The sequence below is a fragment of the Myotis myotis genome, unplaced genomic scaffold (genome assembly GCF_014108235.1).
Source record: "Myotis myotis isolate mMyoMyo1 unplaced genomic scaffold, mMyoMyo1.p scaffold_m19_p_1, whole genome shotgun sequence".
NCBI classification, from domain to species: domain Eukaryota; kingdom Metazoa; phylum Chordata; class Mammalia; order Chiroptera; family Vespertilionidae; genus Myotis; species Myotis myotis.
In genome coordinates, this window is record NW_023416313.1 from 45192539 (window position 1) to 45209478 (window position 16940).

Below are 16940 nucleotides of genomic sequence, written 5' to 3' on the forward strand. Positions count from 1 at the left end.
CTTTGCTGCCCTGGTCGCCCTTAACTGCACCCCCCTGCCGACCTGGTCACCTCCAACTGCCCCTCCCTCCGCCAGTCTGGTCACCCCTCAGTGCCCCCCTCTGCTGGCCTGGTTGCCCCTTTGCCACCCTCTTCTGGCCTGGTCGCCCCCAACTGCTCCCCCCCGGCCCCCCGGCCTGGTTGCCCCACACATCCTGTTGTTTGGTCGCCCCTCACTAAGCCCTCTGTCATCCTGGTCGCCCCCAACAGCACCACTCTGCCGGCCGGCTCGCTCCTAACTGCCCCCCCCGCCAGCCTGGTCAACCCTTACTGCCTCCCCTGCCGGCCTGGTCGCCCCATGCAGCCTGCTGCTCAGTTGTTTGGTCATCCCCCGGCTGCTGGCCTTGTCGTCCCATTCAGCCTGTTTGGTCATCCGTTCAGTCATCCGTTCGGTTGTCCGTTTGGTCATAATGGCCCTTGGCTCTTTATATGTATATAGAAGATATATAGGATGAGTTGTAGGTAAAATGATGACATTGAACCCAGTAGTACCAGTGTTTGGCTTGTGTTTTGCCAGTCTAGATTATTTAGCAAGAGTAACAAAGTATATGGAATTTTGTATTATTCTAGTTTTGTATTTGTTTAATGCTGCAAAAGTGCTTTAATTCATTGCAAGGAACCTAATTGAGCAGAGATTGCAGTTGTTTTTCAGGATAAATGTAGACCTAGAGTAGTAATGAAATAATTCCCATAGAAAAAATTTTAAAAATATATTGCAAGCATTTTAAACAAAAATGAACATGATTAATATATTATTTGTGTCTAGCATATATTTGTATAAAGAAATGATGTTACAAAATCTGAGGATCTCAGTGTGAGTTTTAGCTCCATTACCATCTTAGGCATTCATTTGTTTCATTTTAGTAAAGTGTTGGAGGCCTAAAGGGCTATACTGAAAATTAGTTCTTGTTCCATAGAAGCTTTGAAATTTATTTTCATTCATGATATGTTAAAGACTTCTGAAAAGTACAGTAGGTGTATTAAGTAGTAATTCATAAATCCTTCTTTTAAGCCTTGTTTTGGCAATTTATGTTGCCATTTGTTAACAAACTCATATTGCCTTGTTCCTGTCCCTTGTTAATAGATGGGGTTGTTTATTTATTAGGTGTCCCATTCCCGAAGAACTTCATGTCTGTGGCAAAAACTATACTCAAACGCCTCTTCAGGGTTTATGCTCACATTTATCATCAGCATTTTGACCCTGTGATCCAGCTTCAGGAGGAAGCGCATCTGAATACATCTTTCAAGCACTTTATCTTTTTTGTCCAGGTAAGTTGGATTAGGAGATCTTTTTTGTTTAGTAAATTAGTTATCTACAGAGTTCTTAGGTGAATATTGCATTCATACTGTAAGGATAAAAATTTGCCCTATTTCTCTAGTCTTCCTCTTCTGTACTTGCCATGATGATAAGAACTGGCCTTTTGTTTCTGAATTCCATTTATCTCTAAGCAGCCACATGCAAGTCATGCAAGTCTAAATAAAATGGCTCTGAGAATTCTTCCTTGGATTTGCTTCAGTTAATGGCCTAATCTGGAAGGGCCATGTAAGGAACCTGGCTAGTTTGGCAGATCTATTGATGAACTTGATCTCTTGAACTTTTTAGCATTCCTCCTACTCCTCTTAACCCTCAAATCCAGTCTACTTTGGAACTTTTTTAGCATCCTCTGTCCTAAAAATGAGCTTTGAATATCACACCTTTTTTCCTTTTTTATTTTTAAGTATTCTGAATAATTTTTAAGTTAGGTACTGTCCATTATGTCCAAAGGGAGAAATCTGTGTTACTATTCCAAAGAGGTCCATTAGTCTTTGATCTGACTCCTTTGTTGACCCCTTTTCCTTCTCTTTTTAGTTCTCAGAGAACTGGCCTTAGAGATGAGATTAAGAGGAGTGAAGATAGTCTCACCCTGCTATCACAGTTGGAGAACTAACAGCCAGGAGTGAAAAATAGATGGAAAACATAAGCTGACCAGCCTTTCTTTGGTGGAAATTGAGAGGGGTTTATGGTAGGCAGGAGAAGTCTAAGGCTTGGATCGGTGTTGTTTTTGTGTGTCTTTGGGTATATATACTTAAAATGCCTTCCCTGTGATCCGTCTCCACTAAAGAAAAATATGTCTGTTTTCCCCTCTATACACACTCTTCACACTGAAGGCACACATTTTGTGTCTCAGTTTTACCAAAACACATCTTAGGAGACAGTAACATACCTAAATGGTTGCTCTGAGCAATTACCTCACTCTGGTATTCCATCTACAGATACCCAGAGAAACAAAGAACATGTTATCTTAAAGTTTGCATCTGTGCTTTGGTTTAGAAAGACATGATTGCCAAAGTTCAGGTTTTAGTGGTTTAGGCAAGGATATTCCTCCACCAGAAGAGTTAGTTTTTACCTTACTGTATGATCTCAAAGTATACCATATCTCCCAACTCTTAGCAAATAGTAGGGGATAGATCATGGCATTTACTATATCTGAATCTGTTTACATCTTAGGACGCTGTGACCTGCTTAAAGGTGGGCCCATTATACAGTATCAGCCCTTGAAGGAGTAAGCCCCTGGCTTCACAATTTAGAAAATCCTACTCTGGCCCTTCTCCAGTTGTACTTCTCCCCACAGAGCGAGGAATCCACAGGGCAAGCAACATACCTACCCAGATTCCTTCTGGTGTGTACTTCTACCTCAGAATTTCCTGTCCAGATAGTCCCAAGTGTATTTCCAAGGTTTGCATAGATCTTTTCCTTGGGTCTGTTCTTTTGAGGAAAGGTCTTATCCCTGATTCGTATAGCTCTAGACCAGTGGTTCTCAACCTTCCTAATGACGCTACCCTTTAATACAGTTCCTCATGTTGTGGTGACCACCAACCATAAAATTATTTTCGTTGCTACTTCATAACTGTAATTTTGCTACTGTTATGAATCGTAATGTAAATATCTGGTATGCTGTATGTTTTCCGATGGTCGTGACCCACAGGTTGAGAACCACTGCTCTAGACCTAAGGGATAGCCAGTTGACAGCTGTTGATGAGGGTGTGTGGCATTGCTTGTGTAAGCAGACAGGGTGTCCACACTCATGCATGTGAAGCCCTTTGAAGAGCAGGATGGAGCTGGTGGTTGGGAGATCAGCAAGTTTTGCTGAGGGTCAGGGGCTGGCTCTACTTTCCAGTGCAGAATTCTGAGGAGTCTTGAGAATTCAAAATTTGAATCTGCTCTCCTGGTCACTATGAAGGTATATTTTGTCAAGGTGGAAGAACAGAACATGTTTTATTTAACAATATATTAGCTTAATGTAAAATGTATTTAGTCATGCAATATATATATATATCTATTTGTGTTCTTGGTTCAGACCCCACAGATCTTACTAGTAGTGATAGGCTTGCAGTTAAATGCCCCCTAATGCTTTTCCCCTGTATATACTGCAGTGCTTGGCACGTGATGGATGTTAATAAATAAATGAAATTAGGAGTGCAGAATGCCCCACCATGGCAGAAGATCAGAAGTATAGACAGCTTCTATTTAATATAGTTCAGGGGAAATCTATTCAGAGTTTTACTTCAGAATGACACATCTCATGATAGCTTATGGGTATGTTAGTTTATAACATAAACTATTTTAGTCTGAAACTTGCCGGAGATGTTAGATATTTTGGTCCCTACTTGGTTGACTACACTGAGTGGCCAGATTATTATGACCACCTGACGTTTATAGGCAAATTAGCTATAATTTCGCGCTGAAGTTGCTAGAGGGCCAGACCATTATAAATAGGGAAGCAGGTTGTTTACCACTACAGTAGATGTGACTTTTTTTCTGAAGATATGGGTAAACAATGAGATTTAACAGCCTTTGAATGTGGGATATATTTGAACGTGAGTGGCCAGATTATTATGACCACCTGACGTTTGTAGGCAAATTAGCCATACACTGCATCTTATGGGATATGGAAGCCGAAGGCCTGTTCCAACACCTTTGCTGTCTGCAGTTACCAAGATAAAACGTCTCCAATTCGCACAGGAACACAAGGATTGGACAGTCGAGCACTGGAAAAAAGTCATGTGGTCCGATGAATCACGTTTCCAGTTGCATCATGCAGATGGCAGAGTGAGAATTTGGCGGAAACAGCATGAAAGCATGCACCCCACATGCATGAGTACAACCTTTCAAGCTGGTAGGGGCAGTGTTATGGTTTGGGGCATGTTTTCCTGGCATGATTTGGGCCCTTTAATTCGCGTGGAACAACATCTGAATAGCACAACATACCTAAGTATCGTTGCTGATCAAGTTCATCCTATCATGTTGATGGCGTATCCAGTGGAGATGGCTTCTTCCAACAAGACAGTGTGCCATGCCATGGTGCTCGTATTGTGCAGGAGTGGTTTCAAGAACATGAGGGACACTTTACCTTGCTTAGGTGGCCCCCACAACCACCAGATCTCAATCCAATTGAGCATTTGTGGGACAAAGTTAAAAGAGCTATCAGGCAGCTGGTTCCACAACCATCAAATCTCACAGAGCTGGACAGTGCTATTCATCAGGCATGGTGTCAGATTCCTTGCATCATCTTTCAACATCTCGTGGAGTCAATGCCAAGAAGAATCATCGCAGTATTGAAGGCAAAAGGTGGCCCAACGAAGTACTGATGGGGTGGTCATAATAATCTGGCCACTCATAATAATATATATCCCATTTTCAAAGGCTGTTAAATCGCGTTGTTTACCCATATCTTAAGAAAAAAATCACTTCTACTGTTGAGGTAAACAAACTGCTTCCCTATTTATAATGGTCTGGCCCTCTAGCAACTTCAGCGCGAAATTATAGCTAATTTGCCTACAAACGTCAGGTGGTCATAATAATCTGGCCACTCAGTGTATATCTAAATGGTGCCTGGATTATACCTTTTAACAAAGAGCAGCAATTCCCAGTTATTGAGTGTTTACTTTGTGCCAAGGATTACTTGAAGTGGTAAACTTACAGTATCACATTTAGTCTCCACAATAATTTTATGAAGTAGGATTTATTTTATAATTATTACATATGTAAAACAATATCAGAAGTGGTTAAGTGATTCGTCTAAGACAGTGAGGGAATAGAAACTTAAAAAAAGAGATTTGACTTTTATTTACTTTAAAAGCTAATTTCCAATAAGTGTTAATGGAAAGCTGCTTCGGAGTGAAATGTAAATAATAAGTCTTTGCTATTTCTTCTGCCTTTATCGTGCATAGGAATTTAACCTGGTTGACAGAAGAGAACTTGCACCACTCCAAGAACTGATTGAGAAACTCACCTCAAAGGACAGATAAGGGATGTGAACTGTGCAAATTGTTCCCATGAAGTTCTGTGGAGTGTATTTGGATTTCGTTGTATTTTATTTTTGTCTCGGTTGTTTTTGTCTTAGGTTTGGGGGGCTTATTTGTGTTCTTTTTTCTTCTGAATAAATGAAACCATATTCAATTGCTATGTAAAGCCAACAACCATTCTCTATACATTTGATAGGCGTAAATTTTGTCTTAGTGGCTTTTTTTTTAACTTGGTTTTGGTTACTTGTGGAATTTTTTATAATGTTGTAGGTTGAAAGAGAATGCTTATTGATTGGGCTGCTCATGGATGGGATTCTATGTTGTGTAAATTGTGGCTGATTTTTTTAAGTCCCCAAAAGACTTATATTTTATAAGTGCCTTGGCAGGCTCACTTCTGAGGTGCAAAGCACATAGAACCAAACAGGGCTTGAAACAATAGGATTATTACCCAGAGCACTTACTGATGCATGTTTTAAAATATCTATGACAAAAGCCATAGTTTACCTGAATTGATGATCTCTAGCTTTTACTACATCGAAGAAACACAATTTGTAAAGGTGTGCATGTAGAGCATAAAAAAATTAGTATTTCTTAATTATTTTTCATATTGATGGTAATTCTGTTCAACAGATGCTTAAAGTTCCACAAGCAGGTCTTTTTCCATCTCTTTACTGTGATATTGAAACTTGAGGATGTTGAAATGCAATATCTGTTGCATTTTGGCTTCTTTCTACATGTTAACTGCACTGTAGGTGTGAATATTCAGGTTTATGTACAGGTTTGCCATCTTCAGAGGTGATGCTGAACTGTGAGGTTTCTTAGCAATTGCCAAATGAGCCATAAGTCTGCAGAATCTCCTCCTACTTTGAAGAAGCTTTGATAGGAGTGTGTGTTCTGTTATAGGGGATTAGCTTGTGTAGGGAGTTAAAGATGGAATTAACTGTGGAGAGTCAAGTTCAAGAAAGTCCTGTCTTAAAACCCTTGAATAGAATGGCATGAAGATTTTAATCAATTTCGTGTAAGCATAGTCTTAGAGACTTCTTTTTAGGAATCAACTTCCATAGAGAAGTTAAAAATAAGTTATTAATTTTAGGTATAGATATTAAATAAGGAATAAAGGACTATTTGGGAACATTGACCACTTTCCAGCACTTCCATTCAGTGAATGGAGCTGGTGTTTGCCTGTCATTTTAAATGATACAGTACATTCTTTGCTTATTATAGGCTCTATTTGAAGCATTCTGACAGCTGATTTTCCACTGTGAAAGGAAATAATTTTCTTTGCAGTGATATTTAACAATGAAAGTGCTAATTCAGAGATTATTAACTTTAACATTTTAGTTTCCTTGACTTTTTAGTGAATTATTCCCATAAGTTTTGAAAATTGATTTTTAAAATAAATATTAACATTTTCACTTTACTTTTATTCTTGAGATATATTCTTTTTAGACTTTGTTTTAATTTTCTCATTTCCAGTAAAGCTATCCCTTCAGTTTGAAATATATACTCTTTTTTTTTTAGTTAGAAATATATACCCTTTTCCTTGTAGAATAGAAATCTTGCTCTGAAATTGTATAGACTAAAAATACTAAGAATCTAAAATGAAATCAGTTAGGTTTTGCTCTTAACAAGTAGAGCCATGATACAGTTTAATTACATTATAATTACAATCACTAGGAACTGCCTTTTTTCCCATTTCATTTATAGCCATCATTCTCAAGTACCAACCATAGAAATAACAGGAGAGCCTGGCAGAGATATACTGGACATTCATTGGTAATACTTAGTTAAAAATTACAGTGAGAACTAGCTGATGTCCTTAAAACAACTCTTTTAATATCCAGATCTTTTAGCAGCCATTATGGGTAGATTCAGAAGTAAAATTCGGCATCAACTGATTTTGAGTTCTATCTATTTGGGAAAATGAAGCACATAATTACTCAAGTAGTCTTCCATACTGCATTTGTCTTCATATCAACCTAGTAACAAAGAGGTTGCAATAGCCAAATGTAGAGAGTATAGTAAAAAATTGTTTTTGTTCTTTTAAGCCTTATGCAGTAATATACTGTAAAAATGGAAAAATGTTTCCATCAATGAATGTTTAGTAGTAGGACCTGCTTTCCCATTGTATGTATATAAGAGTTTGTCGTCACTGTGCCAGAATCTCAGGTGCCTGCCTCTGAGTATTCCTGTAAACAGTTATTGGAAAGTATGGAATTATGTATGTGTGTATATGGTAACAAAGTAGTGAGGTTCTCCCAGAGGCCTGGCATTGTACATGGTGTTACATGGCTATGAGTAGGAAAACATTCACCAGAGCATGTGAGAAATAACTAATTTAATAAAAAATTGCTTTGATTCGGTTAGTTCCCATGAACCCTTTATAAAATAAGGATCACATCTTGGCTTTGCAGCAGAACTTGTTTATAAATGTCTATTGAATTCTTTCCAGATCTCTTTGTTAAATTTATAAATAACCAAGATAAAGATTTCCCCCCTTTTCTTTATATGGAAGTATAAAACAGAAGTTGGTTTTCCCATCTGCTAATAAAAGCATAAAATATAAAATAGTAAGTTAACATAGTATTGTTTTCACAATGCTTTGGTTAAATATTGATATGCAGCAAGTTTTAGGAATTACTTTAAATGGTGGCATGATGGTGGTGGAGAGAATAACAGAAAGTGTGAAAATCCTTTAGTTAGCAGTAGATGGTGCTACTGGCTTTCATTTGCTGACTTGATTATTCTGTTTCCCATAAAAACCCATTGTATTAAACTGCACTGAAACAGTAAACATTTTGTTAGTTAGCTGGTAGAAGCTTTGGAAGTCAGTTTACCTTAACTTGAGAGATTTTAGATTGCTATTGCTTTTTACCTTCGTTATCTGTAAATTCTAACTGATCAGCATAAAATGTATTTGGTAGGAGATGACCTGTTTAGTGGATAACATATCACAGACTGAGTTACTGCCTATTTTTATCAGCAGAGATAAAGCACTACAATCGCTTTTATTTAGAAAATACAGATGATGTGGATATTTATATTTTACATGTAATCACCAGACTCCATTTTATGTATTAGCATTTTCCTTGCTTATGGGAAAATAGCAAAATGACAGATTTATTTTATACCTTTGTCTACCCCTCTCTGAGAGAGGTTTTGATAACCACTGAAATGGTAAAATATGTGAGATGCAATTGCTACGTTGTAGGACTTTCTTTTAAAATAAACGTTATTCCTTAAACATCCAAATGAGAGTAGATCTTCAGGGTGGTTCCTTTGGGAGCACTGCTTATTCCAGCTATGCTGCAAAGGTGTAAAGTTTTTGGAATGCTTTCAAAGAAGCCTTGAGAATCAGTGTATGACTATGCAAGATAATCTATTTCATCATTTTAGTTGCACCAAAACCTCGTTTTGGCAACTTAATTATGACTATCTCATTCACCAAACCAACTCTGCTTTGCTGTTTTCTTGGAACTAAACCATGAAGGAAGTTCAATAGAATGTACCATAGGTTCTGAAATTTGCAGAAGAGTGTGTTTTGAGCATAGGTAGCATCATATAATAATGAATTGTTTCCTGATGTCACTTCTTTGAAGTACACAGTATCATTTGGATGTATAGGTTTTATTTTTTTTAATTTAGTTTAATTGTCTTATAGTTAAGTATAATAATAAAAAAAAGTCTTTATCTTGTTTTCTATTTTTTTCCTTTCCCTGATAACTCTTGAATTCAATCTTGACTACTGTAAAATAGTTTTAAGGGATAGTAAGAAAAACATGGATCCAATATTTAAGATAGAAGTAGCCTAAGGGAAACAATAGCCTTTACCTCCATCCCTTTTTTAAAAAACCATTTTCACTCAGATGAACAATTTGAATTTAAAGACTAGAGATCATTTTACAAAGAAATTGGAATAAGTTTTATATATTAATTAGGCTGACTTTTAAGCCTACATATCACAGATAAAATATTTAAAACTATATAACCATTTCATATGTCATTTATAAATTTAAAATTATGAATGTCTTTTTAAAAGATATGGGGCCAGAAGTCTATTTCTAATTTGAAAATGAGTCTGCATACCAAGAGAAAATGTTACTTATTTAGAAACTTATCTGGGATATTAAAGAGTATGTCAATTCTTAGAAATGCTATTCTACATCTACTTTTTAAGGATCATTCCTAAAGTAATTTCAATATTAGACTTTTGTCATAATGTTAAGAAGATTCACCATAGGAATTACTGTTGTTCAGCTGCCAGTTTAATGGTATATGAGATAAATGTTTAGAGAGAAAACTCTCAAGATTGAATGAAAAAGTTTAATTTTAAGATATAATAACAATTCTGACTGCAGACAGTTTGAATTTTTAGGGTTTTCCTAATGAGCTAATCATATGGAAGAATTCATTTTGAAGGTATAAAACTGTGCTCCATGTCTGCTACTTGTAGCTAAATTGATACAGAATTGTGACAAAAGATAGTACATATTGAGTATTCTCAGTTTTGCTAGTGTGAATTTCTTTTTCTACATATAATACTACACATAGATAACTTTGGATTACAGTTCTCCAAGACAGTGGAATCACTGGCCTTTTCCAGCTCACATCCCCTTCTCCTTGGAGGTAAATTACTTCCTTTACTGCTATTGACTTTCCATATCTCCTATCCCCCCAAAACGCACCACTTGGAAAACAAACAGGTCGATTGTGCAAGTCCTCATTGTTAGTGCTTCCGAGGTACTTGCTGTCAACATGTAGGCTTCAGCTGAAGTGTTGAAAAATGCACTTACATAGGCATTCTTCTTTTTTTTGGCTGACAGCTTTCTTTAAATATGTCACTGAAGCTGAGATCATTAGTGATAAAATTAAACATTTTTGTTAATATTTAATTTCTCACATATTATTTTTATGTGTGGGTGTTTCTTACTGGTTTGCACATCTTTTCCTTTTTACTTTGTTTCTGAAATACTTAATATTATGTAGGTTTTAAAATAGATTACATTTTCATTTTAAGAATACTTTTCTCCTTAAATTGTTTTGCTGAGATAACTATTTTTAGGGGAAATAGTTTTTTAAAGCAACTAAATTGTATTTGTTATTTTTGTACATGCATAACTAGGGTGCTGAGGGTACTAATGTGGGAGGACACTTAACTTTTGTTCTAGTTGAACTTTTCTTATACATTATTACTTAAAATTATCTAGAAACAGTGTCATGAAATCTAGGTTGAGAGAGAATACAGTGTACATGAGACAGTTAAAGTCTGAATAGAAATTATTTATGGGGACAAAAGCAGAATAATACTGTCAGTGCCATCTAATGGAAACATAGGGTCAGCATTCACATTGTACAAGTATTTCAGAGGATGTGTAAAGACAGGGATTCAGCTCTACTGGAGGCAGACAATTTCTCTATTAAAGTAGCTGGGAGGGGAAAAATGATCTAAAATATGAAATGTAACATCGACGCTATGTTGTAAACTGTGCCAAGATTACTCAAATTGTAGTTATTGGTCAAAGTTTAACTGCTTTGTCATTTTTATTTTAAAAGGATACTGAATGTCAGAAAATCTGTAATATGTTTTAGTTGAGAGATGTAAATAATGTATTTACAGATTTGTATGTGATGGGATGGGAAGAAATATTTAAATTCTAGGTTTTTTTAAAGGAAGATACTGAATGTTTATTACAAAAATAAATAGTTATGTTTGGCCATGAATCCTGAGTTTGTGTTAATGTTTATTTTTGCTATCGATATGCTCACGCTGAACACATTCCTACAGAAGTATTGAAGGTATTTGGAGTATGTTAACATTTAAAATTTGTTAGGCGTTATTTTTTATAATGTTTACAACAACCCTGGAAATTAGTATCTTAGTCTTACAGATTAGGAAACTAAAGCTCAGAAATTGTATAAGTCACTAACTAGGGTGTTAAAACCCAAATATTCATTGACCTTGAAACCAACACTTTTGTTTGCTTTTTTAAAAAAGTAGTCCTCTCTTATCTTGGGTTACCCATGGTCAACTGCAGTCTGAAAATATTAAATGGAAAATTTCAGAAAGGAATGATTCACAAGTTTTAAATTGCAACCATTTTGAGTAGAATGATGAAATCTTGTGCCATCCTGCTTCATCCTACCTGGTCCTGCCCAGGTTGTGAATCATCCTTGTCCAGCGTATCCATTCTGTATGTGTTGCCAGCCCATGAGTTGCTTATTAGCTTCGTCAGTTATCAAATCAACTGTGGAGGTATGCAGTGCTTTGTGTTCAAGTAATCCTTGCTTTGCTTCATAATGGCCCCAAAGCGCAAGAGTAGTGATGCAGTTCTGGAATGTCAAAGAGAAGCCGTAAAGTATATGTATGAATAGGAAAAATCATGGTATATATAAGGTTAGATATAATTTGAGGTTTCAGGCATCGACTGAGGGCTTTGCAACATATCCCCTGTGGATAAGGTGGGACTACTGAACTCTTACCATGAGAACAGTTAGCAAAATATTTATTTTTTACCTTCCCATCAAGCTAAGATTTCATCAAATTTTGTCTTTATTATAGACCATTAAAGAATTAACACTATGCCCTGACCTGTGTGGCTCAGTTGGAGCATCATCCAGCATACTGGAAGATTGCAGGTTCGATCCCTGGTTGGGTGTCTTTCTCCTTCTCTAAAATCTATGTTTTGTTTTGGTTTTTTTTTTTTAAAAATGAACAGTATTAGAGAACCATTTTATCCTGATTTCTAAGCTCCGAAAGGAAATGTGTATTTTAGAGTATTTTCCGAGTATCATTATTTTAGAGGTATTTAGAGGCATTGTGTTTGGACTGTCAGGTTGAAAATATCTTGATGGTAATAGCCACAGATGCCCAATGTCACTAATTGGTATTTGAACAAAAGCCTGGAAGTAGAAATGTTAGTCCACGCTGATGTGGACTGTCTCCAGGTTTTTTTGTTTTGTTTTTTGTCTCCAGGTTTTAATAAAAACATCTTGTTATTCTGCACATACAGTTTGTACAAAACTTCTGTGTATAAAGAAATACTTATAAAAATTAACTACACTTTGATAGGTTCATTTGTCTCTCTTGTAGTAAATTTAAATATTTAATTGTTAAATAATATTGTCTGGAATAATGCATTTTGGTAACACAAATGTTCTAAATAATTATTCCTTTAAAGTTTAACCATGTTTAATGTTTTACACTTTCTTGTTTTAAACTGCATAATGAATACAGTGTCACATTTTTTTGATTACCTAAAGATTAACTTTACAAGCATGTTGCAAAATATAGCTTCCTTTCCTGAGGAGCTGTATAGAGCTGATGGCTGGCTCCTACACCCTGCTGGTGTGTTATTTTGACATCGCACTTCAGATGTGCTGGAAGCACCCTGACTCTCCACCTTTACTTTTATGATGGCTTCTACATCCTTCTGTTTTCTAGTCAGTAATGAGGGAAGGTTGCAGGAGAAGTTTACAACCAAGCTCATTAAGTTGATAGACATTATTTTACAAAAGTTGGGTTGGTATACACAAATGTGTAACCAGTACTTACCAATGTTCAGGGCCCATTATTTTTTTCTACCTTTGTTTTCATTTTTTGAGTTCGTTTAGAGCAGGGGTGGGCAACCTTTTTGTGAGTGCGTGCCAAAACCAGCAAAATCTCTGACTCAAAATTCTGCGTGCCAACCCTAATTTTTTGAGAACATGTTACACCTACTTGGTATCTCTTAAGGTGGATGTATGTGAAGAACCTTGAAGAAATAATAAAATTCATTCAAGCGACAAAAACACAGTATATGATGATGAAAAATACATTTATTTTTTAATGTATACATGTACACTGATAGTCCGACAGAAAACTTTATGACTCCGTTTGATATTATCAGTGGGACTTTTGCTGCTGCATCACTGATGACAGAGATTTTACATCAGGTTTATATTTCGTGACCTTCAGAGATATGCATGAGCTACTACTTTCATCCGTCAGGCTACTCCTATTATGAGACTTAACAAAATTCATCACTGAGAACCAAGATTCACAAGCGTATGTGGATGAAACCAAAACACTGGTCGGATCTAGGAAAGCAGGGAGAGTTAAGGCAGAGGCATAGAAATTGTTCTTCCCCTCTCTCATATATCCATGTCTATGGTCTTTAAGATAACTTGTTATGTAAAATTATTTATTTATCTAAGATGCACCTACACTGAATTTATCTGAAAAATAAAAGTCGATATTAAGAAAAAAATTGTAAATGGAAGATTATAAGAGAGGGTTTCGCCTGCCAACAAAAGTTACTGGTGTGCCATGTTTGGCACGCCTGCCAAGGGTTGCCCACCCCTGGTTTAGAGTTTTCTTTGTTAAACTTGTATGTCATTAGTCAAGACCCTATCTCATTCACCAACATTTCCACAGGAGAAAAGGAATTCCCAAATTGAAGGACTAGTAAAATTTCTGGCAAGAAAGTGTTAAGGTAGTAGCATGCTCATGACTGGCTGGATGCTCCAATCTCTTGTCTTTTTTAAAAAAATATATATTTTTATTGATTTTAGAGAGGAAGGAAGAGGGAGAGAGAGAGAAACATCAATGATGAGAGAGAATCGTTGATTGGCTCTCTCCTATTGGGGATTGAGCCCAGAACCTGGGCATGTGCCCTTGACTGGAATCGAACCCTGGACCCTTCAGTCCGCAGGCTGATGCTCTATCCACCCAGCCAAACCAGCTAGGGCCAATCCTGTGTCTTTTATCTGCAATTCTAAAATCTGAAAAGCTCCGAAAACAGTATTTTATTGATTCAGTGCAAACTCAACCTGATCTTAGTGTCACTGCCAAATATTAGTGTATTTAATACTTGTGCCAGAGGGTTAGGGCGGGTGACATAATGTGTATAGTATATGACTATTTCTTTTCTAAAGTCCAAAAGTTTATGAATTCTGAAACAGATCTGGCTACATTGCTTTCAGATAAGGGGTTGTGGACAAAAAATCAGGAAGGCACTTTTAAAAGTGTGCTCTGGTCTCTTCCTTGTGTTATCCACAAATTATGTAGGAAAATGGAAAATTATGCTGAACTTGGTGCCAAGAGAGCTAGGTTCTCTGTTTCCCCCATTTACTTTGTATTTTCAAGGTACACTCTTAAGCTTGAAGGAGCTCAAATTCTCAGAGCCAGAAGCTGGCAAAGTTGGATTTGAAAGCAGTCTTTAATTTTTCCGTGCTTAAACGGTTACACTTCTTTTGTGTGTGTATGTGTGTTTTATGTGTGTGGAAACCACACTTGGGGATTCTTACTCCTCAACCCCAAACATCTTTAACGGATCTATATGGACTTCAGTTCCACTTTCCTCCTGTTTGAAGGTCTCAGAGATTCACCCTGCCTTACTCCTTTCTCAGTAGCTGCCAGTACCCTTTTCATTTCATGGTTTTTTTCCCAAGCTTAGGTGTGGAATAAAACACCTAGTAGCTTTCCTAGCTTCTTTGCCGTCCTTGATGACAAGCATCCAGGCCTTTTTCATTTCAAGGATCCTGCTGCTAATCACTATGGGATAAACAAAAGTAATGCATATAAAATAATAGCATCTACACCAGCAGTTCTCAACCTGTGGGTCGCGACCCCTTTGGGGGTCAAACGACCCTTTCACAGGGGTCACCTAAATACATCCTGCATATCAGATATTTACATTACGATTCATAACAGTAGCAAAATTACAGTTATGAAGTAGCAACGAAAATAATTTTATGGTTGGGGGTCACCACAACATGAGGAACTGTATTAAAGGGTCTTGGCATTAGGAAGGTTAAGAACCACTGATCTACACTAATAAAACAGAAAGATGCAAATTAACCATCACTGTCACTCAGCCACTCTGCCACACTCACCAGCCAATCAGGAGCGAGTATGCAAATTAACCCAACTAAGATGGCGGCGGCCACAGAGCTGGAGCGAGCAGGAGGCTTGGGTTGCCCCTGATGATGGAAGAAGCCAAGCTTCCCACCTGCCCTGGCCGGCTGTGGGCTTCGCTCAAGGCTACAAAGTTTCAATTATAGAAGATAAATAAATCCCAGATACCTGCTTCCAGCCAGCCAAAAAAAGAAAAAAAGGAGAGGCTGGGAGCTTGAGTCGCTGGGGGACGTGGCCAGCCTGCAAACAGCCATCAGCCCCTCACCCAGGCTGGACAGGCACCCCAACAGGGACACCCCCCCACCCTGAAGAGGCTGTGGCCAGTCTGAAAACAGCCCTTAGCCCCTCACCCAGGCTGGCCACACCCCCATGGGGTGAGGGGTCCCCGCTGGCGGGCTTGGCCAGCCTGCAAACAGCCATCAGCCCCTCACTCAGGCTGGCCAGGCACCCAAGCGGGACCCCCACCCTGATTCGGGACACCCTTCAGGGCAAACCAATTGGCCTCCACCCATGCACCAGGCCTCTATCCTATATAATAAAAGGGTAATATGCAAACTGACCCTAACAGCAAAACAACTGGGAATGACTGGTCACTATGACACACATTGACCACCAGGGGGCAGACGCCTAATGCAGGAGCTTCCCCCTCATGGTCAGTGCGCTCCTACAGGGGGAGCTCTGCTCAGCCACAAGCCAGGCTGATGGCTGCTAGCACAGCAGTGGTGGCGGGAGCCTCTCGTTTCCTCAGTAGCGCTAAGGATATCCAACTGCAGCTTAGGCCTGCTCCGCGCTGGCAAGTGGACATCCCCTGAGGGCTCCCAGGCTGCCAGAGGGATGTCTGACTGCCAGCTTAGGCCCATTCCCCCGGGGAGCGGGCCTAAGCCAGCAGGTGGACATTCCCCGAGGGGTCCCATACTGTGAGAGGGCACAGGCTGGACTGAGGGCCCCCCCCCCCCCCATGAGTGCACAAATTTTTGTGCACCAGGCCTCTAGTCTATATTTATAAAAGCCCGGTGACCAGAAAGGCAGAACAACCAGAACGACCGGGGACTGGGGGCTATGACATGCTCTGTGGCAGCCAACCAGCCTGATCCGAGCCCCAATTGCACCCCCCAATCCCCCCGGCCGACCTGGCCCCCAGTCAGGCCCCCAACACCCAGATCAGGGGCAGGCCAGCCACCAACCACCTGCGACCCCTCCCCCCCGAGGGCCTGGCTGGGTGGGCCCCCATCAGGTTGGGCTGGCCAGACCCCTCCCATGCACAAATTTGTGCACTGGGCCTCTAGTAACAAAATAATATAGGGAAATTACAAAGAATAATTTTTGCTGTTTTTATTCTGGAGTTCCCCATGAGATCACATTTTGATTTCTGCCCTTTATTTCTGAGAATGATTCACTGTTTACCCACCTTCTTCTGAACTCCACCTTTGGATGCATTTTAAATGTGATGATAGTTGCAAAGTAAAAAAGAATAACAGGGCCATTGGTTTCTGTAGGTAATTTGAACTCAATAACTTCTAGACAGTAGTGTCTAGTTTACTACTTTTTTTTTAGTTTTTGTTTTTTTTACCATAATCAAAAAATGAGTTCCTCTGGGCATTTTTTACTCTGTATTTGCCTCCAGCTAGCTGAATGTTCTAGCAGAGTACTGCAATTGCACATAAGCACTCTGTGTTGAATTAAAAAATTCAACGTTTATTTGTTAACTATGTACCACGTAT

At 38.5% G+C, this 16940-nt stretch overlaps 1 protein-coding gene across 3 annotated transcripts in view; it reads left to right on the forward strand.

Moving 5' to 3' along the window:
- Nucleotides 1-12384, forward strand: part of MOB1B (MOB kinase activator 1B) — a 59611-nt gene extending 47227 nt beyond the window's left edge. The window contains exons 5-6 of one of the 3 annotated variants that reach the window (XM_036335767.1): nucleotides 1144-1307; nucleotides 11884-12384. In XM_036335767.1, the coding sequence (XP_036191660.1) occupies nucleotides 1144-1307; nucleotides 11884-11997 (278 nt within the window). In that variant the 3' untranslated portion in view covers nucleotides 11998-12384. Of the gene's footprint in view, nucleotides 1-1143; nucleotides 1308-1887; nucleotides 1924-5249; nucleotides 11046-11883 lie in introns of those variants that run through there. The other 2 variants (XM_036335787.1, XM_036335777.1) reach the window with 2 other exon arrangements.
- Nucleotides 12385-16940: the final 4556 nt, after the last annotated feature.